The following is a 26,089-nucleotide window of genomic DNA, read 5'->3' on the forward strand; positions in this document are numbered from 1 at the left end:
TCTCAGCTTGGAGTCTCCCCTCCAACCTCTTCAGGGGGACCATCCTTGACACACACACACCCTCTTAAACCAGGCAGTAATCCTTGCCCCAGGACTCACCTTGGAAGAGAAACAGTCCTGTGTATCTTGACATTCTTTTCATTTTGCCCATGAATTTAAGCTCAGTGATACAAAGACCCATCTGCCTTCTTCAGTTCCCAGCACTGCAGAGTCATCAACACATTTAAAAATCATACTGAACTTCATCTTGTTCTCTGTTCGCATCATCAGGACAGATTTGGGTTATTTAGTTTACCTCTGAATCACTAGCACCCTGAAAGGCTACCTGGCAGAAAGTGGGTGCTCAATAATATCTTTGGGCAAATCAGGCACAGTGGTACATGTCTGTAATCCCAGAAGTCAGGAGGCTGAAGTGGGAGGTTCACCTAAGCTTGGGAATTAAAGACCAGCCTGGGCAACATAGCAAGACCCCATCTCAAAAGTAGTACTGATAATAACTTCTGTGGGCAGAAATCTCACATACCTCTCCCTAAGACTGTCTTGAAAGACCTCCCTGCCAGCAAGGATCTCCTGATCACTTCAGGTACTCATAGTGACCTTGAACATTACCTGTCTTGAGTGGGTTTCACCTCACTTTTGGCAACCTGTGCACTTGTACTTTCAGGGTCTTTTTGTGTGTGTGGCGGGGGTGGTGCTGGGGATTGAACCCAAGGCCTTGTGCATGCAAGGCAAGCACTCCACCAATTGAGCTATATCCCCAGCCCACTTTCAGGGTCTTTATCTGCACATCTTGTTTCCCCTTGCTCTCTCAGGGCTCACTTTATTTCACAAAAAGCCACAGCCAAAGAGGAATGGAAAAAACCCTCACTCTGTTCTTTATTGGCATAGTACCACCAACCCAATTAGATCCTTTCTATGACTACTTCTTTTTCCAGTTTAAATTTAGAAAACTTTTGAGACTAAATGAAGTAGGGAAGGAATCAGCTGTAATGCTTAATAATCACCTAACAAGTAAGTACTTTGTGTGTTGGACCTTAACACAGAGTATTTTCCAGTCCTCGCTTCCCTCATAGCCACCCTGCTCTCTTTGGCAACCTAATTCTCTTAGAGACAGAAGATGTGACATGGCCACAGTTCTGAGGGAAGATTTAAATTACTAAGCCATGAAAGTATCCTTGGAATCTGAAGCCTTTGAGACCTGTCTTAAAAATGATAGGGGTTCAGGAGCCCAACCTAATAGACCAACAGTGCTCTCATGCTCTTTGCTCTCCCAAGCCCTTCTTCCTTGTTGGTTGGAATGAGCACATTGAGTCTAGACATTTCCCCTGCCTTCTGGGGAAGGAGTTTAGCAGAGGCCCCTCCATTTCTTCTGGTCTCTTGACCTCCAGTGAACACCAACTTCAAGCACCCAGAAACTTCCAGAGACCAAAGTAGCACTCTGTCCATTGGCCTCCCAGCCTCACATGCTGGACAAGCCACCCCCATGTATTTCTCTGTGTTTCCATCATAATATCTACCTAAGATACCTGGTTTCCAGGTCAGCAGAGAGCCTGTCACAAGTAAAAGAAAATGAGATCTCACTACAAATTGGGAAAGGTTTTGTCACCTACCTTTTTTTTTTTTTTTTTTGGTACTCAAGAGTTAAACCAAGGGGTGTTTAACCACTGAGCCACATCCCAGTTCTATTTATTTTTTATTTTGAGACAGGGTCTCACTAAATTTCTTAGGGCCTTGCTAAATTGCTGAGGCTGGTTTTGAACTTGAAATCCTCCTGCTTCAGTCTCCCAAGTTGCTGGGATTACGGGTGTGTGCCACTGCACCCAGCTATCAACTACTTCTTACCCTTGCAACTCTCCAAATGGAAGTGTGTAGTCTGAGACAGGAGAGTGAGTGAGATAAGCCACAATAGGATGAGATCATTGTCAAAGGAACCAGGAACTTCCTTTCTGGTATGACAAGCAGAGCCTTTACCACCCTGTAACTGCCAACCTCAGCCTCAACTGCTCTGAGTATCTTTCCAGCTTCAGATTCATCTGTTCTCTGCAGCCTGCAAAATAATCTGCTATTAAACTATTAAAAATATATCATATCATGGGCTGGAATGCAGCTCAGGGGTAAGAGCACTTGTCTAGCATGCACAAGACCCTGGATTGAATCCCCAGTATCACACATACACAAACATAATAGATAAACATAAATTAAAAACTTAAAATTAATGCATGGGCTGGGCTTGGTGGCACATGCCTCGTAATCCCATCGGTTTGGGAGACTGAGTATCGCAAAGTTCAGAGCTAGCCTCAGCAACTTCAGCAACTTAGTAAGACCCTGTCTCAAAATTTAAAAAGTTGGCAGTGGGGGTTGGGGATACTCCGTAGTTAAGCACTCCTGGGTTTAATCCTTGGTATTAAAAAAAATTTTTTTAATTGTTTTTGTTTTATTGTAATACTATGGATTGAACCCAGGGTTGCACTACCACTAAGGCACATCCCCAGACCTTTTTATTTGTTATTTTTACAGGATCTCACCAAGTTGCTATGGTTGACCTTGAGCTTACTATCCTCCTATTTCAACCTCCTGAGTGGCAGGGATTGCAGGCATGTGCCACTGCACCCACCTGGAGAATTAAGTTTAATTCTAATTTATAGTTTAGCTCTGCCTTGTTGCAGAACAGACAACCTTAGTATGGATATGAAAATGATAAACTTGAAGTGTTTGAAGAAATTCCAGACAAATTAGCAGCACATTTTTATCCCATCTAAAAATTAGCCCTTGTAAGATTTGCTTGACATACTAAAGGATGTAGTCCAAAAAATCATTTTTATTTTTACTAGATTATTTATTCAGTCTCTTGAACTGGTTAAAATAAATAAATAAACAAACATTCAAAACTTTAAAGTTTAACCCAGCACAGTGGAACACACCTATAGTCCCAGCTACTCAGGAAGCTGAGGTAAGAGGATCATTTGAATCCATTTTCTTTTTCCTTGTTACTGGGGCTCAAACCTGAAGCTTTGAGCATGCTAGAAAAGTACCCAGCCACTGGGTACATTCCCAGCACTCATATTGTTTTTAAATTTCACTAACTAAATAAAAACTCATGCTAAACATTGGGTCTCTAAATGTCCCTTCCATTGATATCTTTATATCTAAAATAAGCTCTAACAATTTTATCTAGTCATCTTTCAGTATCTGCAGAGAATTGGTTCCAGGACTACACACACACACACACACACACACACACACACACACACACACAAATATCAAACTCCTTGGATGTTCACATCCATTTGATATGGCATAGCCAGATGTGGTAGCCATGCCTGTAATCCCAGTGACTCAGGAAGCTGAGGCAGGAGGATCACAAGTTTGAGACCAGTCTCGGCAATTTAGTGAGGCCCTAAACAACTTAGCAAGACCCTGACTCAAAAAATATAAAGAACTGGGGACGTGGTTCAGTGGTTAAGCACCTCTGGGTTCAATCCCTAGTACAAAGAAAAAAATAGTTTAATAGTGGAATGGGAATGTAGTTTACTGGTAGAATGTTTGCCTGACATGCGCAAGGTTTATTCCCAGTACCGTGTATTTTAAAAAGTAAAAGTAAGCCAGGCTCAGTGGCACACTGTGGTAATTCCAGCACCCCAGGAGACTGAGGCAGGAGGATTCAAAGCTTGCGACCAGCTTCAGCTACTTAGTGAGACCCTATCAAAATAAAGAGGGCGGGGGACGTGACTCAGTTATAGAGTGCCCTGGTTCAATCCCCAGCACTTCCAAACCAAACAAAACAAAACAGGAGAATCTGTGTAGGTTACATGCAAATATCATGCCATTTTCTTAATTTCTTTTCTTTTTTTTTCTTTTTTTTTTTTTTTCTTTTTTTGGCAGGGGAAGCCAGGGATTGAACAGTGTGCATGCTAAGTAAGCACTCTGCTACACCCCCAGCCCTCTCCCATATATTTTATTATTTTATTTTATTTATTCATTTATTTTTAGGTACCAGGGATTGAGCCTAGTGGCACTAAACCACTGAGCCATATCCTCATCCCTTTTTATTTTTTATTTTGAGACAGGTTCTTGCTAAATTGCTTAGGGCCTCACTAAGTTGCTGAGACCAACCTCAAACTTGCAATCCTTCTACCTCAGCCTCCCAAGCCACTAGGATTACAGGAGTACAACTCCACACCCAGCTTTCCATATATTTTAAATCATCTGTAGATTACTTATAGTAACTAATGTAAATGCTGTGTTCACAGTTCTTATGCTGTTTTGTTTAGGAAATAATGACAAGTGGGGCACATTTGTGCACACCTGTAATCGCAATTACTTGGGAGACTGAGGCAGGAGGATCTCAAATTTGAGGCCATCCTCAGCAACTCAGAGACCCTGTCTCAAAATAAAGAGTTGAAATGGGCTGAAGAGCCAGTCACAGTGGTGCATGCCTGAAATCCCTATGATTTGGGAGACTGAGGCAGGAGGATTGCAAGTTCAAAGCCAGCCTCAGAATTTAACAAGTTGCTGCCTGGTAATAAAAAGGGCTGGGGATGTAGCTCAGTAGTAGAGTACCTGTGAGTTCTATCCCAATACCGAAGGGACGGGGGAGAAAATAATGACAAGAAGGAAAAAAATATGTACATGTTCAGTTACAGACTTTTTTCAAATATTTTTTATCCATAGTTGGCTTAATCCTCAGATATGGAGGGCCAACTATGTAGTTTCAGCTGTTATTCAGATTTTAGATAAGTTTTAAGAATTGTTCAGGACTTCATTTTGGGTATCAAAAGAAATTAACTCTGTAACATTTGCATAGTTAATATAATTGCTAAACTAGAAGAAGGTACATAGATAGAAGATTCAGAGGAAGGGAGCTGAAAACAACAGCTGTCTTATGAAGTAGGAAAAAAAAACTTGAGAGTCTTCTGGCTGGAGATGCAGCTCACAGGCTGCAAATAAATCCTGAAATAGAGTGTAATGGGCTAGGAATGTAGGTCAGTAATAGAGCAGTTTCCTATCTTGGATGAGGATCTGAGTTCAACTCTTAACACCACAATATGAATAAATAAGGACTGAAACAAGTTTGTTACACATGAAGGATAGTATTAGTGTTGTGGTGAGTTCACATCCTCAGCCAGAACCATCAACTTTAGAGGGTTATTATCCAGGCTATCACCACAGCTGCAGAATATCATTCATGTATCAGTGTGGCATATCATAGCAAGCTGCTACTGAGTTAGGCGCTGGAGACTAGGCAGTGAACAGAGCAAGTCCTGCTTCAAGGAATATGCATGCTTTAAAGAGAACCACAGCAGGTGGAAAGGGGAAGGCTGTTGGAATGAGGAGTTCCACTAGAGTCTAGGGGGCAGTGCCAGGACCAAGCCTGTAAGTGTTATGAAGGCAGGAGGGTACTAAAGAGGGTCTGCAGCAAGCACAAGCCCTGACTCTGACCCCCACAGGCATATCCCCATCCATCTCAATGTGATCCTGTGCCCTCACTTCTGGGGTAAAAAGACTCAAGAAAAAAGAAAACAAGTAGAGATAGGATAGTCAGGGAGGAGTAAAGGAGTGTGTTATCAAAAGGGATAGTGTGCCTTCTACAAACGATAGCATCAGTCCCTGCATATGCTTTCTAAGGATTTGTGAAGGGCCTGCTGTTGTGGTCCAAGAAGAGGGAATTACAAAAAGACATAAAGTCTGCTACCTCTTATTTTCCCCAGGAACTAGTTCGGCAGCGAGGAGTCCTAGAACACACAGAAAAGATGGTAGACAAAATGGATCAAGATTTGAAGACTAGCCAGAAACACATCAACAGCATAAAGAGTGTGTTTGGGGGGCTCGTCAATTACTTCAAATCCAAACCAATGGAGACCCCACCTGAACAGAATGGTACCCTCACTCCCCAGCAGAACAGCAAGTAAGTACAGTTTCAACCATACAGATATAAAATAGCAGAAGTAGGTTTACTCTGAATAGTCAAGACTTTCAGGTCTTGTCAGTGCCTTCAAGGAATCCAGGAAACCTATAAGTTACTCATTAGGAGGGATACACCTACAGACTTGAAACAAACTGTTCTCCCCTGCTCCTAACTACAGTCATTTGATTGGCATGTCATCTGTAAATTCTGCATAAATTGAATCTCCATTAAGTTACTACTCCATTCATTATGATCCTAGCAATACTGAGAATTAAACCTGGGGGTACTTGAGCACTGAGCTGTATCCCCAGTCCTTTTTATTTTTTATTTTTGAGACAGCATCTTACTAAATTTCTGGAGCTGGACTCAAACCTGTAATCCTCCTGTCTCTGCCTCCAGAACTGCTGGGATTACAGGCTTCCAATACCACACCCAATTGACCCTAGTACTTTTAGAACATTCGTGAGAAAGATTGGTACAAATGTGAATTTTTGCTTTTAAAAAGCCATAGTGCAGGGCTCACTGTCCCTTCACCCCAGGCACTTCCTAGATTTTATCATCCTGAATTTACTCAGCCTTCCAAGTCACTGGGATTACAGGTGTGCACCACCACACCTAGCTATGATGCTACTGTTGTTGTAGATGGACAGAATATTTTATGTGATGCTGCTGAGGATCAAACCCAGTGCCTCACACATGCTCGGCAAGCACTCCACCCCTGAACTGTAGCACCAGCTTCTGATCCTTTAAAAAAAAAAAAAAATTTTTTTTTTAGTTGTAGATGGACATGATGCCTTTATTTTATTTATTTATTTTTATGTGGTACTGAGGATCAAACCTAGTGCCTCACATGTGCTACTCAGATGCTCTACCACTGAGCCACAGCCCTCGCCCTGATCCTTTATTTTCTAATATATTCTTATGAGCATGTTTTTGGTAGCAGCACTTCTCAGGTATGTTAAAGGGGTTGAATACTGAGTTTGGAGTGTTAATTCTTCTTACAGATTTGTTTTTTAAATGTAGACAATGAACATATTCATATTTACTATACAATGAAAAATTTGAAGTCTGGAGATATAACTCAGTGGTAGAGTGCTTGTCTAGCATGTCAAGGCCCTGGATTCAATACCCAGTACTAAAAAACAAAAGGCATTATAAATGAAAATATTTCACTTAAAAAGAAATAGAAAATAAAAATCCATATCATACACCTGTAATCCCAGCAATTGGGAGGCTGAGGTAGGAGGATAGCAAGTTCGAGGTCAGCCTCAACAACTTAGTGAGACCCTCAGCATCTTAGTGATACCCTGTCTCAAAATAAAAAAATTAAAAGGACCAGGGATATAAATATAGAGTAAAGCGCCCCTGGGTTAATTCCCCAGTAATGCCCCCCAAATAAAAAAAAAATTTTAGACCTTTATTTTACTTATTTATTTATTGTTAAGTGTTGTTGAGGAATGAACCCAGTGCCACACTTGTGCTAGGCCTGTGCTCTACCACTGAACTACAACCTGAGCCACCCCCCAAAAAAACTTTTTGATATCCAACTTTTTGTATATCTAATCCAATTTGCTCATTGACTTTCACTTTAAAATTGAGATTATTTTCCTCAAAAAATTTGGCTGGAAACACTATAAAATCATAAATAATATTTTAGCAAACCAGGCATGATTGTATATCTACAATCCCAGTGGTTTGCTTGGGCAATTTAGCAAGACTCTGTCTCAAAATTTAGAAGAAAGGGAACTTGAGATATAGTTCAGTGATAGATTCTAGCCTTGCATCCACAAAATCCTGGGTTGAATTTAGAGGCCTTGGTATAATTTGTATAGAGAGAGTCAGGGCAGGAGATAGATTTCTGGGATACCTGGGAAGTGGGAGATCCAAAGAATGTTTGTTCACCCAAATTGCTAGGAATAGTATCAGGCAGAGAAGAAGGGCACAGATCAACAATAATTGGGTTTGGGGCTAGAGTAGTAGCTCAGTGACAGAGCATTTGCCTGGCACATGTGAGGCACTGAGTTTAATCCTTAGCAATGCATACATATAAATAAAAGTATTTTTTTAAAAAGAGAATAACTGTAGTTTAGAAAGAAAAAAACTGGTCAGGCAAATGGATCCAGGGACAGAGAAGGAGAGAGAAAGGGAAGGTAATGAGATTGATCAAATTATGTTATGTGCTTGTACAAATATGGCATAATGAATCATACTATATAATGTATCATAATATACCAATTTAAAAATTTTTTTAAATAACATGGTCAGGCTGTCACTGAGCAGAAATGGAGAAGAATAGTATTTTGTGGGGAACCAGTTCCCACGTGGAGGCACTTGTTTTGTTCCTGGGGACTCATCATGGTGTCAGGCATGGTGTGATAGTCTCTGAGTTGCAAGAGAAGTCCCTGTCACCAGTCAAAGTCAGAAACAAGAGTTTATGGGCCAGGAAGCAAAATCAAAGATATTTTGTGGGGAATTATATGACAAGAGACAAATGACCACAAATTTTTAGTGACAAATTCCAAAATATAAAAATGTAATAGTCAAGTACAAGTCTTTGATAATATAGCTCTATTAACCAGAAGATTTTGTATGTGTGTGTGTGTGTGTGTGTGTGTGTGTGTGTGCGCGCGCGCGCGCATGTGCTAAGGTTAAAACCCAGGATTCTGTGCATGCTAGGCACACACTCTACCCCGGAGCTACATCCCACACTCAAAGGGAATGACATTCTCATTTAAGGTTCAAAGTTAATGTTCCCTGTCCTGTCCAATGCCAGTGGTTATCTGTAAAGGCTGTTTATGGTTTGTGGCTATACAAAAACAGGCAATTTTATATTATCTGTATAATCACTATAATTTTTAAAATGGGATTTTAAAAAAAAAGGATGATAGACCAGATTTGGCCCACAGGTCATAATTTACTGACCTCTGGTCTAAAGTATCCACTTAGTGATTATAACTACTTTTCATATACCTGGTCCTAAGACTCATTTTCTTAAATGAGGGGCCTACTAATGAAATGCTGATCTTCTAAGGCAGGGACCTTTCTGAGCTTAGTATGACCAATTGTGCTCCTGAAAGGCAATGTTGAAATCCCTGCTTTGGTCAGAAGCATTTGATTTTCGGCACACACACATCACTTGAAAGACTTAATGACACTATTATAGGTCATTTTCTTTTTAAATGTTCTAATTTTCTTTTATCCAAAGATTAAAAGAAGCCATAAATACAAGTAAAGAACAGGAGACAAAGTACCAAGCCAGCCACCCAAACCTCAGAAAGCTGGATGATGTAGGTAAGTGGAGACCTGTACATGCACATCCACATTTGAATCCTATGGGGAAACCTTTGGGTTTGGCCCTGAGGGATTTGGGGATTGGCAGCCTCTCTGGGTGATAGGCAGGAGCTCTAACTACTGGTATCCTACATACTGGTTGAAGGGCATTAGGGATCCAGTACACTCTTGGGGAACCAGAGGTATATGTTACCATGGGGCTCCTACCTCACTTTCCTTCCTCTGTTGTGGAGGGTGGATTAAGGAAGTAGGGGCCTACGTTATATTGAAATGATCCTGCCTGCCATTGGTTCCCACCCGATGTAGTCCTGAGCTTTTCCAAGAGCAAAAACTAACTGCAGGGGCTGGGGTTGTAGCTCAGTGGTAGAGCACTTGCCTAGCATGCATGAGGCACTGGGTTGTTTTTTTTTTTTTTTTTTTATTGTAAACAAATGGGATACATGTTGTTTCTGTTTGTACATGGAGTAACAGCATACCATTTGCATATTCATACATTTACATAGAGTAGTGATGTTTGATTCATTCGTTATTTTTTTCCTTCCCCCCACCCCTCCCACCTCTCTTTTCCCTCTATACAGTCCCTCTGTCCTCCATTCTTGCCCCCCTCCCACCCCCCATTACGTGTCATCATCCGCTTATCAGTGAGATCATTTCTCTTTTGGATTTTTGAGATTGTCTTATCTCACTTAACATGATATTCTCCAATTTCATCCATTTGCCTGCAAATGCCATAATTTTATTATTCTTTATAGCTGAGTAATATTCCATTGTGTATATATATATACCACAGTTTCTTTATCCATTCATCAATTGAAGGGCATCTAGGTTGGTTCCACAGTCGAGGCACTGGGTTTGATCCTCAATACCACATAAAAATAAACAAATAAAAGTATTGTGTCCATCTGCAACTAAAAAATAAAAATAATTTAAAATTTTTTTAAAAACTAACTTCAGGAATGACCCTGTGGTAAGTAAAATAATATACCAGAAGTATCTACTTCCCAATCCCTAGAACCTATATGATAGGTCATAGACAAAAGGAGAGTAATGATTATACGTGGAGCTGACTTTGAGATGGGGAGATTATCTTGTGTTATCCTGTTAGGCCCAACATCATCACAAGGGTCCTTTATATGTGGAAAATGGAGGCAAAAAAAAATGTGAGCTGCGCACAGTGGTACACACCTATATTCCCAGGTACTTAGGAGGTTGAGGCAGGAGGATTGCCTGGCCAATTTAGCTAGACCCAGAGGTTGAAAAGTCGAAAGGTCTGGGGATGTAGCTCAGTGGTAGTGCACCCCTGGGTGTTCAATCCCTCTTAAGAAAAAATAAAAAGAGAATATCAGAGTAGCGCATTCCTAAGTCAAGTCCCTAATACAAAAACACACACACACACACACACATACAAAGAGAGAGATTTGGAAATGCCATACTGCTGGCTTTAAAGATGGAGGAAAGGACTACCTGCAAAAGAATGTAGGTGAGTCCCACCTCTCAGCACAGAGACTGGTGCCCTTGGGTGAATATCACACTTGGTAAAGAATCCAGAGAGAATGGTGGAACAGAGCTTGATGCCAGCACCCCAGCAGAGCTGGGCTGGAAGGCAGTGCTGACCATCCTTTTGGCCCATAAGCAGTCTAACCAGCCAGCTGAAACAGACTCCATGAGTCTCTCTGAAAAATCAAGAAAAGTATTCCGAATATTCCGGCAGTGGGAATCTTTATGCTCATCCTGAAGATATTCCAGCCCATTCCTGGAGAGAACTGAAATGAGAGTGACTTTTTGAAAAATAAAGCCTGAATTCTCTTTGGGTCAGCCGATGCTGTTTTTCTCCATTCTGATTTAATCATAAGGAGCCCCTGCCATTGTAGAGGCAGTAAGTGTCAACAATCTGCAAGATTAAGAGGAGACCCATCTCCCTGTGGGGATGTGGACAGGGTAAGGTACTGCAAACCCAGTTCTATTAAAGGACTGTGGGACTTTAAAACTAGAGGAAAGACCCAGGAACACTCATTTCAGCAGCTTTAGCATGGGCAGTGTCTCAAGAACTGTATCCCAGGAATTTGAGAGTGTGTGTTATTAAAGTATTTGTCAAGATGCTTCGGTGCTTGAGAATTGTTTTCCCCCTTGCCTGGTAGGCTGGAGAAAGCTTCAGTGATATTATCAAGAGTTAAACTGTGGGCCGGGCATGGTGGCTCACCCCTTTACTCCCAGCTGCACAGGATATTGAGGCAGAAGGATTTCAAGTTCAAGGCTAGCTGAGCATCATAGCAAGACCCTCTACAACTTGGAACTTGTCTCAATATAAAAAGGGCTAGGGACATAGCTCTGTGTTAGAGCATCCTTAGATACAATGCCCAGTACTGTCCCTGCCCCCCAAACAAAGTCAAACTGGGTTTTCAGTGTGGACTTAAAACCGGAAATGTATTTGTAATTCCAGTCAAAGATGTGTAGTCTTCCTTAAACTAGAAGCAAGGTGGTGTCATTATGTCAACAGGTCTCTTTGTGTGATGCAGTATAAAGTGAGCTGATTATTTTCTCCTCACTTTGATGCTAACAGAGTAAGAGAATGGAAGGAGGATATAAGAAAATACCCACAAGAGGCCCCTCATGTGCTTTCTAATGCCTGGCTCCCTTGACTGGGTGCCCCAAGCCTTTTTTCCTGCTTGTGAGGCTCATCCATCTCTGTGGTAGAGAAGATTGACCTGAACCTGACCCATCTAAGTACATGTGTCTACTGGTAAAGTGACCATGAGCTACTAGAGACTGGAAAGTGTTCTCTGATGTCATTTTACTCACTGGTTGATTTAGTTTATGGCTCACCTTTTTTTGTCAGGGGTATGGGGGCTTGCTGGGGATTTAACTCAGGTGCTCAAGCCCTAAACCATATTTCCAGCCCTTTTTATTTATTTTTTATTGTAAACAAATGGGATACATGTTGTTTCTCTGTTTGTACATGGCGTAAAGGCATACCATTTGTGTAATCATAAATTTACATAGGATTAAAAAAAAAAAAAAAAAGAATGTAGGTGAGGACAAAGAATTGGATCCTCTCCCAAGAACCTCCAGAAAGAATGCAGCCCTATCTAAATCTTTAATTTCATTTATTGAAACCCTGTTTAGACTTCCAACCTTGGAACTGAAAAATAAGTTTATTATAATTTGTCACAACAGTAGGAGGAGACTAATACACCCCCATGTCTGTGTAGGAGACATAGCAGCATAGGCAAGGTATGCAAGGTAGACTGTGCCTTGTGATATTAATAGGAATCAGCCTACTTATGTCAAATGATAGGCCCAGAAACATATCTGAAAAGAAATTTAGGCCTCCTGGGACCTCCTTGAGCCCCTAGAAAACCATACACATTAAAATAATGGTAGAATTCAAATACTGACTGTACCTAACTGTGCCACCTTTGAAGAAGTCAGAATGCATCCAAACAGCACTAAAAACCACCAGTGTCATAGTTGACATAGCTAAGGAAATACCTGATAGAGGAAGAACTGGGGGTTGGAACATAATAACATGGGAACAATTCATTTTAGAAAGGAGAAAACCGTGGGAGAAAGTGAGGGTAACATTAAAATGCAAAGAGCCTCATACCTTGGAGAAATAAAATAGTGCCCCACACCTGAAACATAAAATTTTAAGGAGTTAAGGCAATTTTCATTTATGTGGTATATTTTAATTTAAGAGAGCTAAAAAAAAAAATGGACACCATATGTGTAGTTTGACTTTAGTAGGTTGATGTTGGAGGAAAGGAAATAGTCAGTCCTTCATATTTTTAGGTTCTATATCTGCAAGTTCCAAATTTGTGCATCCAACTTAATCATCAGTCCAAAATATTCTTAAAATTGTGCTGCACTAAACATGCAGACTTAATTCTTGACATTAACCTTTAAATAGTACAATGTAACAAGTATTTACATAGCACTTACATTGTGTGGTTTTATAAGTAATCTAGAGATTATTTAAAATATACAGAAGGAGGGTATAGTAGCACACATCTGTAATTCTAGGAGTTTGGGAGACTAGAGCAAGAGGATCACAAATGGAGGCCAACCTCAGCAATTTATCCAGACCCTGTCTCACCAGGTGGTGCAGTGGCATGCCTGTGATCCCAAAGACTCAGGAGACTGAGGCAGGAGGATCTTGAGTTCAAAGCCAGCCTCAGCAATTTAGCAAAGCCCTAAGCAACTTAGCAAGACCCTAAGCAACTTAGCAAGACCCTGCCTCTAAATAAAAAATAAAAATGGCTGGGAATGTAACTCAGTGGTTCAGCACTCCTGGGTTCAATCCCTGGTACAAAAATAAAAAATAAAAAACAGACCCTGTCTGAAAATAAAGTATGGGGAATGTAGCTTAGTGGTAGGGCACTCCTGGGTTCAGTCAGTTCAAGGTCAGGAGGGAGTATAGAAGTATACAGGAAAACATGAGTAGATTATATGAGCATCCCTTGCTTTGGATGTCTGTTGAGGATCCTGAAACCAATCCCCTATGATACAAAAGGATGACTGTACTCTACTCTAAAGAGCGAGATTTCCAGCAAAAGAGGCAAATCGAGATGACAGAGCTTTTCTGTGTGCCTTTAGAAATTGAAGTTCAAGGGCCAGGAATGTAGCTCAATGGTAAAATGCATGCCTAGGATTTGTGAAGTCCAAGGTTCAAGTTCAACCCCAGTACTGCAAAATGGAGAAGGGGAAGGAAGCCAGGCCCAATGTCACATACCTGTATTCCCAGCAACTCAGGAACCTGAGGCAGGAGGATCACAAGTTCAGGGCCAGACTCAACAACTTAGCAAGACCCTCAGCAAATTGGCAAGACCCTGACTCAAAATAAAAATTAAAAATGATGGGGAGTATAAATCAGTGGTAAAATGCCCATGAGTTCAATCCCTCGTACTTGGGGGGAGGGGAGACTGAAGTTTAATTTCTTGGGGCAAATGTGCACTATTTAACAATTCTTTTTTGCTTATTTTAAGTGAAAAGACAGCCTAGAAATAAGTTTCCAAAAGAACAAAAAAATCAGCAATAATCCCATTTATGTAACATAACTTTTTTTAAGTTTTAGATGGACACAATTCCTTTATTTTATTTGTTTATTTTTATGTGGTGCTGGGGATCGAACCCAGTGCCTCACGCTTGCTAGACAAGTGCTCTACCACTGAGCCACAGCCACAGCCCACATAACAACTTTGATTTTTTTTTTTTTTTTCAGTACTGGGAATTGAACCCAGGGCACTCCAACCATGAGCCACATCCCCAGTTCTTTTTATTTTTTAAATAGTGGCTCACCAAGTTACTGAGACTGACCTTGAACTTGGAATCCTCCTGCCTTAGCCTTCTGAGTTACTGGGATTACAGGCATGCACCACTGCAACTGGCTACAATTTATATTTTTAAACCTTATCTCTGCTGGGCAAAGTGGTATGTGCTGGTAGTCCCAACTATACAGGAGACTGAGGCAAATTGCTTGTGCCCAGGATTCAAAGACAGCCTGGGCTACTTAACAACACTCTGTCTCAAAATTTTAAAAAAGCTAAAAGGCACTGGGGGTGCATGTAGCTCAATGGTTGAGTGTATACTTAGCTTGCACAGGCCTTGGGTTCAATCCCTAGTACCCAAAAAAAGTTTTTGGTTTTTTTTTTTCCTTTTAATACTAAGGATTGAACCCAGGAGTGCTTTGCCACTGAGCTATATCACCAAGTCTTTTTATTAATTATTTTGAAAGAGTCTCACCAAATTACTGAACCTCAAACTTGGAATCCTCGTGTCTCAACCTTGAGAGTCGCTGAAATTACAGGTGTGCACCTAGACTTTGTCCATGCATCTGTGTAGTTTTTACTCTGATGCAGTTCCTCTGCCATACAACAGTACTTGTATGAATGTGTCTTCCAGAGTCTGTGTACCATCATCTATCCAGTTGACCCATGGAAAGAGTCTTTTTTGGGAGAAGGGAACTTCTTGGGGAGGGGTCGTTTTGTTTTTTTGAGAGATGAAATCTTGCTGTATTGCCCAGGCTGGTCTCAAACTTCTGGCCTTAACCTCCCAAGAAGCTGGTACTACAGACTTATACCACCACACCCAACCATGTGACTGCTTTGCATTATTCCCTCATAAATTGTATCCATTCTCACCCCTGTCATTCTATATTGCCTCAGCCAGTTACTTCATTCCTTCCAGCCATTTTCCAGGTTAAGACCAATTTCATGCCATATGTCAAGGGGGTAAACCTATAATCCTAGCTACTCCAGAGGTTGACACAGGAGGATCACACATTTGAGACCAACCTGGGCAACTTACCAAGACCCTCTGTCAAAGTAAAAAATAAAAAGGGCTGAAGATGTAGCTCAGTAGTAGAGTGTCCCTGGGTTCAATCCCCAATACAACTAAATTATCTTTTATGTATCTTTTATACATTTTATAATGGGGCTGGGGTATAGTTTAGAGAGAGAGCACTTGCCTACCATGCACAAGACCCTGTGTTTGATTCCCAGCACTGCAAAAATAAAGCCAGGTGTGACAGCATACACCTATAATACCAGTGACTTGGAAGGCAGAGGCAGAAGGATCACAGTTCTAGGTCAGCCTAAGAAACTTAGACCATCTCTCAAAATAAAATTTTAAAAGGTGCCAAGTAATGGAGTTTTATTCAGTCATAAAGAATTAAATTATGACCAGACACAGTGACTGGTGCCCACAACTTAGCAAGGCCCTAAGAAACTTAGTGAGACTCTGTCTCTAAATAAAATACAAAAATAGCTAAGGATGTGGCTCAGTGGTTAAATGCCCCTGGGTTCAAAAAAAAAATTGATATATATATACATAATTGATATATATACATAATATATACATAATTCAGTTATGTCATTTATAGGAAAATGGATGAAACTTGAGACCATAATGTTAAGCAAAATAAGTCAAACTCAGAAAGTCAAGGGTCATATGTTTTCTCTCATATGTGAAAGCTAGAGAGGACAAAGGAAAAGAAGGACAGGAAAGGGGGAATCTCCTGAAAATCAAAAGGCAATCAATCAAGAAAGGGACCAGGGAAAGGAGAATGGGAGGGAAAAAGGAAATACTGGGGAATTATGTTGTCCCAGTTATATTGTTACATCATGTTCATGTACAAATGTGTAATAAATCCTACCATTATGTATAATTAGAGTGGACCAATAAAAAATGTGTAATATAATAAACAGGTGCTGGAGATGTAGCTCAGTAGTACAGCACTCCTGTATTCAATCCCTAGTACCAAAATGAAAAGATCAATTTCATGAAGAAGCAGCATTTCAAGGGATATCAGTTAACCATTCTCCTGGTGTTTTTAAACTCAGACTCTGTCCTTGGAGGACCTGATTCTGCCGTGAGTACAGAGGCTTACCCAAAGAACCCACACCTTCGAGCCTATCACCAGAAAATCGACAGCAACTTAGGTAAGACCAAGAGCTGCATCAGCCCCTAAATCACTTGTCTTCCAGGTAGCTCATGCCAAGCACAACCAGCATACACAAAGCCACAGTTAGTCACTCTTTAACCATGTGTCACATGGTCATGCCATCTCACCACCTCACTATCTCAGGAATCTGTCCACTTCTATTTCCTGCTTTCAGTTAAACCAAGTCATGCCTACCTCTTTTTTATTTTTTAACTGTGAATGGACCTTTATTTTATTTATTTATATGTGGTGCTGAGAATTGAATCTAGTGCCTCACACATGCTAGGCAAGTACTCTACCACTGAGCTACAACCCCAGCCCATCTACAACCCCAGCTCCCATGACAGCCTCTTGCTCGGATCCTGACAGTAGCAGAGACCTAAGAGTCCCTGTGAGGCCTACATCGCAGCCTTGCTGTGACCACTTGCTCTATCCTTCCTACATCGCTACATGGAGCCCCAGTTTACGCCCCTGTAAAACTGGCTGGCCCTGAGGATTGGTGGAAGAGTTTCATGAACTGATACTGAGCACTTAGGAAAGTGCCTGGCTTGGTAAAAGTTGGCAGTCACATTGGCACATTATCCACACAGCTGCCAGAGTGATCTTTCAAAACAGAAGTCAGGTGGTGCATTTTTCCAAAACTCTCTGGTGTGCATCTCTGTACACTTGGAACACAGTACAGGTTTTGTGTCCTTGCCTCCTCCCCCCAACCCCTTTCCTTTCTACTGTTGGCTCCTATGAACTCTTTTTGCCTTTCTTTCTTCCTCACATCCCTATCTTTCTGGAGTGTCCTTGCAGGCTAGCCCTTTCTCACACAGCTAGTTGTGTTTCAGTATAGCCTTCTATTTCTCTCTCTCTCTATATTTCTCTCTCTCTCTCTCTCTCTCTCTTTGGATAAAGCTAGGGATTGAACCCAGAGGCTCACACATGCTAGCCAGGCACTGTACCCCTGAGTTAGGTCCCCAACCCTTGACTTCCTCTTATAATCACTCAAGGCCCTGATTTTCTACAGTCCTGCCCATCCATTTGTGTTCCTGACCACAAAATCAATTTCAGGAGAGCATGGGAATGTGTCTGTTCTATCACCACTTTATTTTCAGGGCCCAGTAGGAACACTTGGTGATAATTTTTTCTTGTTTTTTTAATTAAAAGAGAAGTCACCCATTTGAGGTCCAAGTAGAGAGGTAAACTCAGGCAGCAGGAATTGGCTCATGGGCATGAGTTTATTCAAAGCCACATCTCAGATGTGCTACCTCCTCTTACCTCTCCAAACAGGAACTGCATCACAGCTATCTGAGTTACTGTCAGTCTCCCAGCACTTGTTAGGAGATGGCAAAGTAAGTGAGACAAATAATTTAAAAATTCTCCCTGCTTTAAGGGTAACCAGTAGAAGGCACAACTGAAACTCATGCATGTTGGTTATCCATGCATAGGCTTCTGCTCACCCCCAGAGGGGACACACCAATGAATTCCTTTCCCTGTTTACCTACAGTGGTGCTTATTCCAGCAGTCTGAACCTATAACATATATGGCATATTAGTTGAATGCTCACTCTTTTTTGTATTATGTAAACTGCTTATTTCCTTGTTAGTTTTTTCCTACTTACACTGGTATGTCAGAAAACTTCTCATTACAATGAATTTCTGTTCCTTTTCTCTTCCTCTCTCTCTTCTTTTCTTCCCTCCCTTCCCTTATTTCTTTCTTAGTTTATACAATGACTGCAATCTTTCTTTCTTTCTTTTTTAGTATTTTGTTTTAGTTGTAGGTGGACACAGTATCTTTATTTTATTTACCTTTATGTTATGCTGAGAATCAAACCCAGGGCCTCACACATGCTAGGTGAACGCTCTGCCATTGAGCCACAACTCCAGCCCAAGTCTTTTTCTTTTTAATAATTTTAGGGCTGGGGTTATTACCCTGTGGTTAGAGCACTTGCCTAGCATATGAGAGGCACTGGGTTCAATTCTCAGCACTGCATATAAATAAATAAATAAAAATAAAGGTCCATTGACAACTAAAAAAAAAAAAATTGTAATTTTTTTTTTTTTTTTTTTTTTTTTTTTTTTTTATGGTGCTGGGGATTGAACCCAGGGCCTTATGCATGCAAGGCAAGCACTCTACCAACTGATCTATATCCGCAGCCCTAAAATTATTTTTTTAAAAATAGGGGCTGGGGATATAGCTCAGTTGATAGAGTGCTTGCCTTGCAAGCACAAGGCCCTGGGTTCAGTCCCCAGCACCGCAAAAAATAATAATAAGTTTAAACTTTGTTCCTTTTTCTTTATTTCTTTTTCTTTTTTTTTTTTTTTTTTTTTGTTTTGTTTTGTTTTGTTTTGTTTTGTTTTGTTTTGTTTTAAGAGATAAGAGCTAAGTTGCTCAGGCTGACCCTGAGCTGCTAGGCTCACATGATCTTCCTGCTGCCTCCCAAGTAGCTGGATCTACAGGTATACACCACTCTACCTGACTTAACCTTTGTTTTTGATTCATTAATAGAAAATTATGAAAATTAGGTAAATAATTGCCATGAGATAAAAAAAAAAAAAAGACCCATAGTCCTCCTGTCTGGCACTGTTTGCTAATTTGGTGTAATTCTTTCCATTTTTCATGTATGTATGTACACACATATCTACAATATCAGATGTACTTGGCATCATTTCAGTGTATTTACTTTTGTTCTTTTTTATTATATATATATATATATATTCTTTTTTTTTTTAAGTTGCCTATGGACCTTTTTATTTTATTTTATTTATATGTGGTGCTGAGAACCGAACCAGTGCTCACACATGCTAGGCAAGGTCTGTACCACTGAGCCATGGACCCCAGCCCAGTGTATTTACTTTTTTTTCCAGTAGTTTCTTTCTTTCTTTCTCTTTTATTTTTTATTTTTACAGACTGCATTTTGATTCATTGTACACAAATGGGGTACAACTTTTCGTTTCTATGGTTGTACACGATATAGATTCACACAATTCATGTAATCATACATGTACATAGGATAATGATGTCTGTCTCATTCTATCTTTCCTACCCCCTCTTCCTCCCCCTGTCACCAGTGTATTTACTTTTGTATACTGCTTTTTCACTTAGGTTTGAATGCCTTCCTAAACTACAGAATTTCTTTGAAAGACCACTTTTAAAAGTTCCATTCCCACCAGGCACAATGGTGCACACCTGTAATCCCACTAAGGTGTAATCCCACTAAGGCAGGAGGCTTGCAAATTTGATGCAGCCTCAGCAGCTTAGCAAGGCCCTAAGCAACTGAGTTCAACCCCCAGTACAAAAAAAAAAAAAAAAAATTCTAGCCCCTGCTCTTGGACATTTGGGTTATTTTCATTGTTTGCTACCATAAATCATCATTTAGCCATTCCCATGCAGCAGAATTCTGACCACATTTTGTAGCTTGATTAGTAGAAATAGTCAGCAAATATAATCTCATTAAGCATTAAAAAAAATGTTTATGCAAAAAGGACATGAATTTTAAAGAACAGACATAAGCAAGAGCAAATAAATGTTTTTCTGCCACTCACAGGTCACCACTGTTACCCTCCATGAAAATGTACTTTATTTTTTTGTTCTGTTTTTGTTTAAGATGGAGACTTGCTACGTTGCCCAAGCTGAACTCGAACTCCTGAATTCAAATAATCTGCCATAGCCTCCCCAGCAGCTGGGATTATAAGCATGAGCCATTATGCCCTCCTTGTTGGCACTTTAGATCTATGTGACTCATGCCCATCAGGGAAGCTGTTTTTTTCTTTTTTTAAGCTTTTTTTTTAATTTTTTTTATTTGTACATGAACACAATACCTTTATTTATTTTTTTATGTGGTGCTGAGGATTGAACCCAGTGCCTTACACATGCAAGGCAAGTGCTCTACCACTGAGCCCAGCCTCAAAGAAGCTGCTTTCACCAAGGGCAGGGGAGAGGACTCGTTTCAGCACTCTCCACACCCATAGGCTTCTCCCCCCAACCCCACTCTCCTTCACCCCCAGAGCCCAGGAAAGAACCAGATAGCCGCCTCTTGATTCTGTCCTCTGGACTTCGCCCTCCAGAGTAAAAGACTTCTGCAAGACCAAAAATGTGTCTGCCCAGATCTGATCACTCCAGAGAGACACCCAACAGTGCTCCACAGCCCTTTATTCTTCATCGGGAGAAAGTACCATTGGTACCTGCTGGCAGGGACAGGGATAAGGGAAACTGAGGAAGGATGCTGAATTCAAGGAGTGAGCAGGGTAAGGACTGAGTGCTGTCCACCGCTGGAGGCTGAAGATGCAGTTGGCTCTGAGGACTTGTGATCAGGTAGTCCCCACAGGGTAAAGTATAAAAGAATAAGGAGAGAACCAAGGCCCAAAGTGGGCAACTGGTTCCTATGGCCCCCTGTCCCTGCTAACATAGGCTATACAGGCACATTTGTTTATACTCTTCCCTTATCACACCTTTTTCCTATTTCAGGAACTCTTGACTTTTGACTTATTTCCTGGTAGCTTTGTTTTACCATACTTCTTTCTCCCCCTCCTCCCCCACCCCTGCCCCATACTAGGGATTGAACCACAGAATTACATCCTCAACCCTTTTTTTTTTTTTTTGAGACAGGTTTTCACTGAGTTGCCCAGGCTGATCTCAAACTGGTGATCCTCCTACCTCAGTTTCTCAAGTCACTGGGATTATAGGCATGCACCACTATGCCCAGCTACTTTGCCATACTTTTTACCTCAGCCTACCTTTTGCCTTTCCTTAGCAGTACCAGATGCCAAGAAACTTCCTGAGGCCTGGGGTGACCACACAGGTTTTACTCTCCTTGGAAAACAAAGCATGGGTTTCAGTGACCTCAAGAAGCATAGAGCTAAAGACTGTTTAAAAAACAAAAACAAAAAACTGATTTTTGTGATGCCACTGCTAAGTACTTATGTGTGCTGACCTCTTCGATTAATAATCTTTAATTTTGCAAAAAAAGAAGGTTAACAAAGCACCACCTCTTCTCTCTCACTTTCAATTCTTTCCCAGCCTGCTGTTTACAGTACAAGGGCAGATATCAGCCCTGGTCGAGTCCTCCACCCCCAGTACACATACACACTCTATCACAAAACTAGGAATGAGACTATACAAGTCTTCCAGCAGAACCAGTTAAGACCTATCTCTATAGTCGGTGCAGACCTACCAGGGAAAGCTAGAATTCCTTGGTATGTCTCTCCCGCAGCCCTGTCCTCAGTTCTCTTCATATCATCTTGTGCCGGGGTCATCTCTTACACATTCCTAAGCCATGTCCTTATAGATTATTATCCATCTTAAAAGTGAATGTTAGGCTGGGCACAGTGGCACACACCTGTAATCCTAGCAGCTCAAGAGGCTGAGGCAGGAGGATCACAAATTGAAAACAGGCTGTAAACAACTTAGTGAGATCCTCTCTCAAAATTTAAAAATAATAAAAAGGACTGGGATGGTGCTCAATGGTGAAGTGTCTCAGATTCAATCCCTGGTTCAAAAAAAAAAAAATTAGCTGAACCTACACCTGTAATCCCAGCACCTTAGGAGACTGAGACAGAAGGGTTCACAAGTTCAAGGCCAGTCTCAGAAACTTTGGGAGACCCTTTCTCAAAACAAAAAAAATAGCCAGACACAATGTACACACCTGTAATCCCAGTAACTTAGGAGGCTGAGGCAGGAGGACCCCAAGTTCAAGGCCAACCTCAGCAATTTAGCAAGGCCTTAAGCAACTTAGCAAGACCCTGTCTCAAAATAAAAGAACTAGGTATGTAGCTCAATGATAAAGTCCCCAAGGCTCCTAACTTCAATTCTCAGTAGCAAAAAATAAACAAACAATATAAAGGACTGGGAATATAGCTCAGTGGTAGAATACCTCTGTGTTAAGTCCCAAGTAACACCCCCAAAATTTTTCTTTTGGAAAACCAAACATATTAACATTTGTTATCTTGGAGGAGAGGGGATGGCTTCTATATAAGCACATATTACTTTTTATTGAGTAAACATTTTTTTCTCATTTGGACATGTTTTGGAAATCAACTCCCTGGAACTTAGATTGTCTTAGAAGAAAGAGGACTGAACAATCCAGACGTTGCTGAGCAACTGGGAGGGACTAAGAGCATTTCCACGTACTGTGACTGCCTTTGCTCAGACTTGCTTATTATTTCCTTCTCTCACAGATGAACTGTCCATGGGACTGGGCCGACTCAAGGACATAGCCCTGGGGATGCAGACAGAAATTGAGGAGCAAGATGACATTCTTGACCGACTAACAACTAAAGTGGACAAATTAGATATCAACATAAAAAGCACAGAAAGAAAAGTTCGACAACTTTAAAGATAGAGGAGTTCCATTCCATTGTGATAAAAAGATTGGAAAAATCTCATTTTAAACTCTCAAGAAATTTCATGTATTATTTAGTATGTAATTTAATGTGTGTTTGCAAACGTTATAACAGAATGAATCTTAAGAGATTTTTGTCGAGATGAAGAAATGTGTAAAATTTTTTGTTAGAGCCGACACCTGCCTTAAATTCTTTCAGCTGCATAACTTTGAGATTTAAGTCTGAGCACAGTAGTCAAGGCCTGAATATCTTTGACCTTTGATTACCATCCTGGAAGTAGAAAAAGTTGCATTTCTTACTTTCATCAGTATATGGGAAGATATGGGCAGAATTTCAGTCTGGCAACTATACCCTATGTTTCCCCAGTTTGCTATATTTATCATTTCTAGGCCTTGTGTAAGTCAGAGTATCAAGGGACCCTGTTCTCAACTTGAGAGGCCGAGGCAGGAGGATCCCAAGTTCAAGGCCAGTCTCAGCAACTTAGTGAGACCCTGACCCTAAATAAAAAATCAGAATAAAGGACTGGAGTTATATCTCAGTGGTAAAGCACCCCTGGGTTCAATTCCAAGTAATAAAAAAAAGAAACCTTGTGTTTGTGGAGGAGGGTCCTTCCCACACCCTTGTAATGGAAATCATTGCACATACACGCATGCATACACATAATATTGAGCACATTGTGATTCTTCCCTCCCGCCGCCCAGAAAAAGATCAATCTTAGATCCAGACATACAATATGGCATATTCTTTGCTCTTTTGTTGACAGATGTCATCTGTTCCCCTACTGAGCTCTGTCCTTGGTATACATTTCAGTAGATGGGCTTTAGATCAGCACTGCTCAAGGTGGTGCCTGGAATGGGCAGGGAATTGGCCCCCACCTGCTTTTATATTCTCCATCTGTGTTTGGAAACAGATTCTCCACTGGCTCAAGGACACCTTGCTGATTGACACAAGGTCACTGTAGAATTAATGGAAATGAGGTATACCCATGTGGACTACCAGTGGTCTTATTCATTGAGTCTTCTACCTGACTAGGGAATCACCATTGCCAAGCCTCAACATGGCAGAGTGTTTATTTGGTGTCTGGAGTCTCCTGACCCATCCAGGAGTCTCACCTACTTTTCTGTACTTCCTACAAGGTGACATTTGAATCATCACATTGATTCTCTGTCACCCAGTTTAGGAATAAAATTCCACAAATGATGTTGACCTTATATAGAAGGATTTGGCTAAGAAGGAAAAAAACTGGGTATGAGCCATATCCTCAGTCTACCCTTATCTTTTTTTTTTTTAAAACAAAATGTTTTGAAGATGGTGAAAGGGACTGATTTTAATAGTAAGACAGATCAGAAACTTGAAATAACAGTGCCTCTCCACTTAAAACATGGCACCACCCTGTGGGTCCTGTGCCATTTCAAGATGCTCTCCTTTAGAGTCTGTAGTCTATAAAGTATTGTTTGCTACAAGGCTGGGGGTATAGCTCAGTGATAGGGCACTTGCCTATGGCCTTAGATTCAATTCCTATCGTACAAAAATAAAGAAGTACAATAGCACATTAGTTTTTTTGTTTGATTTTGGTTTTTGGTTTTGGGGGTTTTGTTTTTTGTTTTTTGCAGTACCAGGGATTAAACCTAGAGCCTCATGCATGTTAGGCAAGACTTTCCAACAGAGTTACATCCCCAGACCATAATGACCATCTATATAGCAATTTGTAGACGTTTCTATCGCACCTATTCAAATCTTCCTAAAAGTAGTGGCAGTCAGACTGGCGGTGTAGCTCAGAGTTAGAGCATTTGTCTAGCATATGAAAGGCCCCAGGTTTGATCCCCAGTGCCCTGAAAAAAAATTTTTTTTCTACTTAAAAAATGCAAACCAGCTTGTGTATATTTTAAAACCTCCTAATGGTTTCTGATTTTCCCTCTTATCAACTTCTTCCATGTATATAATAGTAACTGTTTCTCTTTACCATCATCAGTCATAGACTTGTGGAGATTAATCATTATACCTCAGATTTAGCTTTTTTGTTGTTTTAAATAAACACACAGTGATGCATGCCTGTAATCCCAGCAACTTGGGAGACTGAAGGAGGATCGCAGGTTCAAGTCTAGCCTAGGCAATTTAGCAAGACCCTATCTCAAAATAAAAAAGGATTTGGGGGAGTTGTGGTAGCCCACACTTGCAATCCCAACAGCTCGGGGAGGCTGAAACAGGAGGATCTTGAGTTCAAAGTCAGCCTTAGCAAAAGCAAGGCACTAAGCAACTCAGTGAGACCCTGTCTCTAAATAAAAATACAAAATAGAGCTGGGGATGTGGCTCAGTGGTGGAGGGCTCCTGAGTTCAATCCCTAGCACCAAAAAAAGGCCGGGCGGTTGGGGCATGGGGTCAGTGGAAGATAGCCTCTGAGTTCAGTCCCCAGTACCACAAAAAATAAATACAGGTATGGCCACTGCCAAACATTTTCAACAGCAGCCTTCCCTTTGCATTATGGAATCAGTGATTCATCTTACTTTGAAGCAAAGTAACATTTCATGAATTTTCTCTATCTTTTCTTTTGTTGGGGTAATAAAGCCAATCTCCACCACCCCACCTTTTTTTTTTTTTTTTTTTTTTTTTTTTTTTTTTTGGTATGGGGGTTTCAACCCTTTTTCTTTTTATCACTAAGTTATGTGCCCAGTCCTTTTCATTGTTTTATTTTGAAACAGGGTCTATCTAAATCGCTTAGGGCCTTGCTAAGTTGCTGAGGCTGACTTTGAACTTGAATCCTCCTGCCACAGCCTCCCGAGCTGCTAGGATTACCACACCCAGCTTTATTATTATTTTTAATGCCAGGTGTATGGAAGGAGAATTGTCTTCACTTTTGTAAATATCTCTTCCTCTGACATTAGAGGGCCTGTTCTTGTTTAGACCATCTTATTCTAAAGGCTTTTCCTGAAGGACTGTCCCTATGCTGTTGACAGCTGGCTGCTGCTTCTTCCAGTCTTCTCCTACTCCCTAGTGCATGAAGGACTGGTTGCTGATGCTACTTTACAAAGCAAAATTGTTTTCATTTTCACAGAGAAGAAATGAAGACCTGAGGAGGCCCCAGAATCTTTATGATAAATCTTTATGATTATGATCAAAAAGAAAGAATAC

The 26,089-nt window shown here is 40.8% G+C and overlaps 1 protein-coding gene across 2 annotated transcripts in view; it reads left to right on the plus strand.

Moving 5' to 3' along the window:
• SNAP29 (synaptosome associated protein 29) overlaps positions 1–26,089 on the plus strand; it is a 49,151-nt gene that overhangs the window by 5,146 nt on the left and 17,916 nt on the right. Inside the window, exons 2-5 of one of the 2 annotated variants that reach the window (XM_079152143.1) lie at positions 5,709–5,905; positions 9,111–9,196; positions 16,534–16,632; positions 22,796–24,245. In XM_079152143.1, coding sequence (XP_079008269.1) covers positions 5,709–5,905; positions 9,111–9,196; positions 16,534–16,632; positions 22,796–22,953 — 540 coding nt within the window. In that variant the 3' untranslated portion in view covers positions 22,954–24,245. Of the gene's footprint in view, positions 1–5,708; positions 5,906–9,110; positions 9,197–16,533; positions 16,633–22,795; positions 24,246–26,089 lie in introns of those variants that run through there. The other variant, XM_079152144.1, reaches the window with a different exon arrangement.

This window comes from Sciurus vulgaris (genome assembly GCF_902686455.1).
Source record: "Sciurus vulgaris genome assembly, chromosome: 8".
Classification (NCBI taxonomy): domain Eukaryota; kingdom Metazoa; phylum Chordata; class Mammalia; order Rodentia; family Sciuridae; genus Sciurus; species Sciurus vulgaris.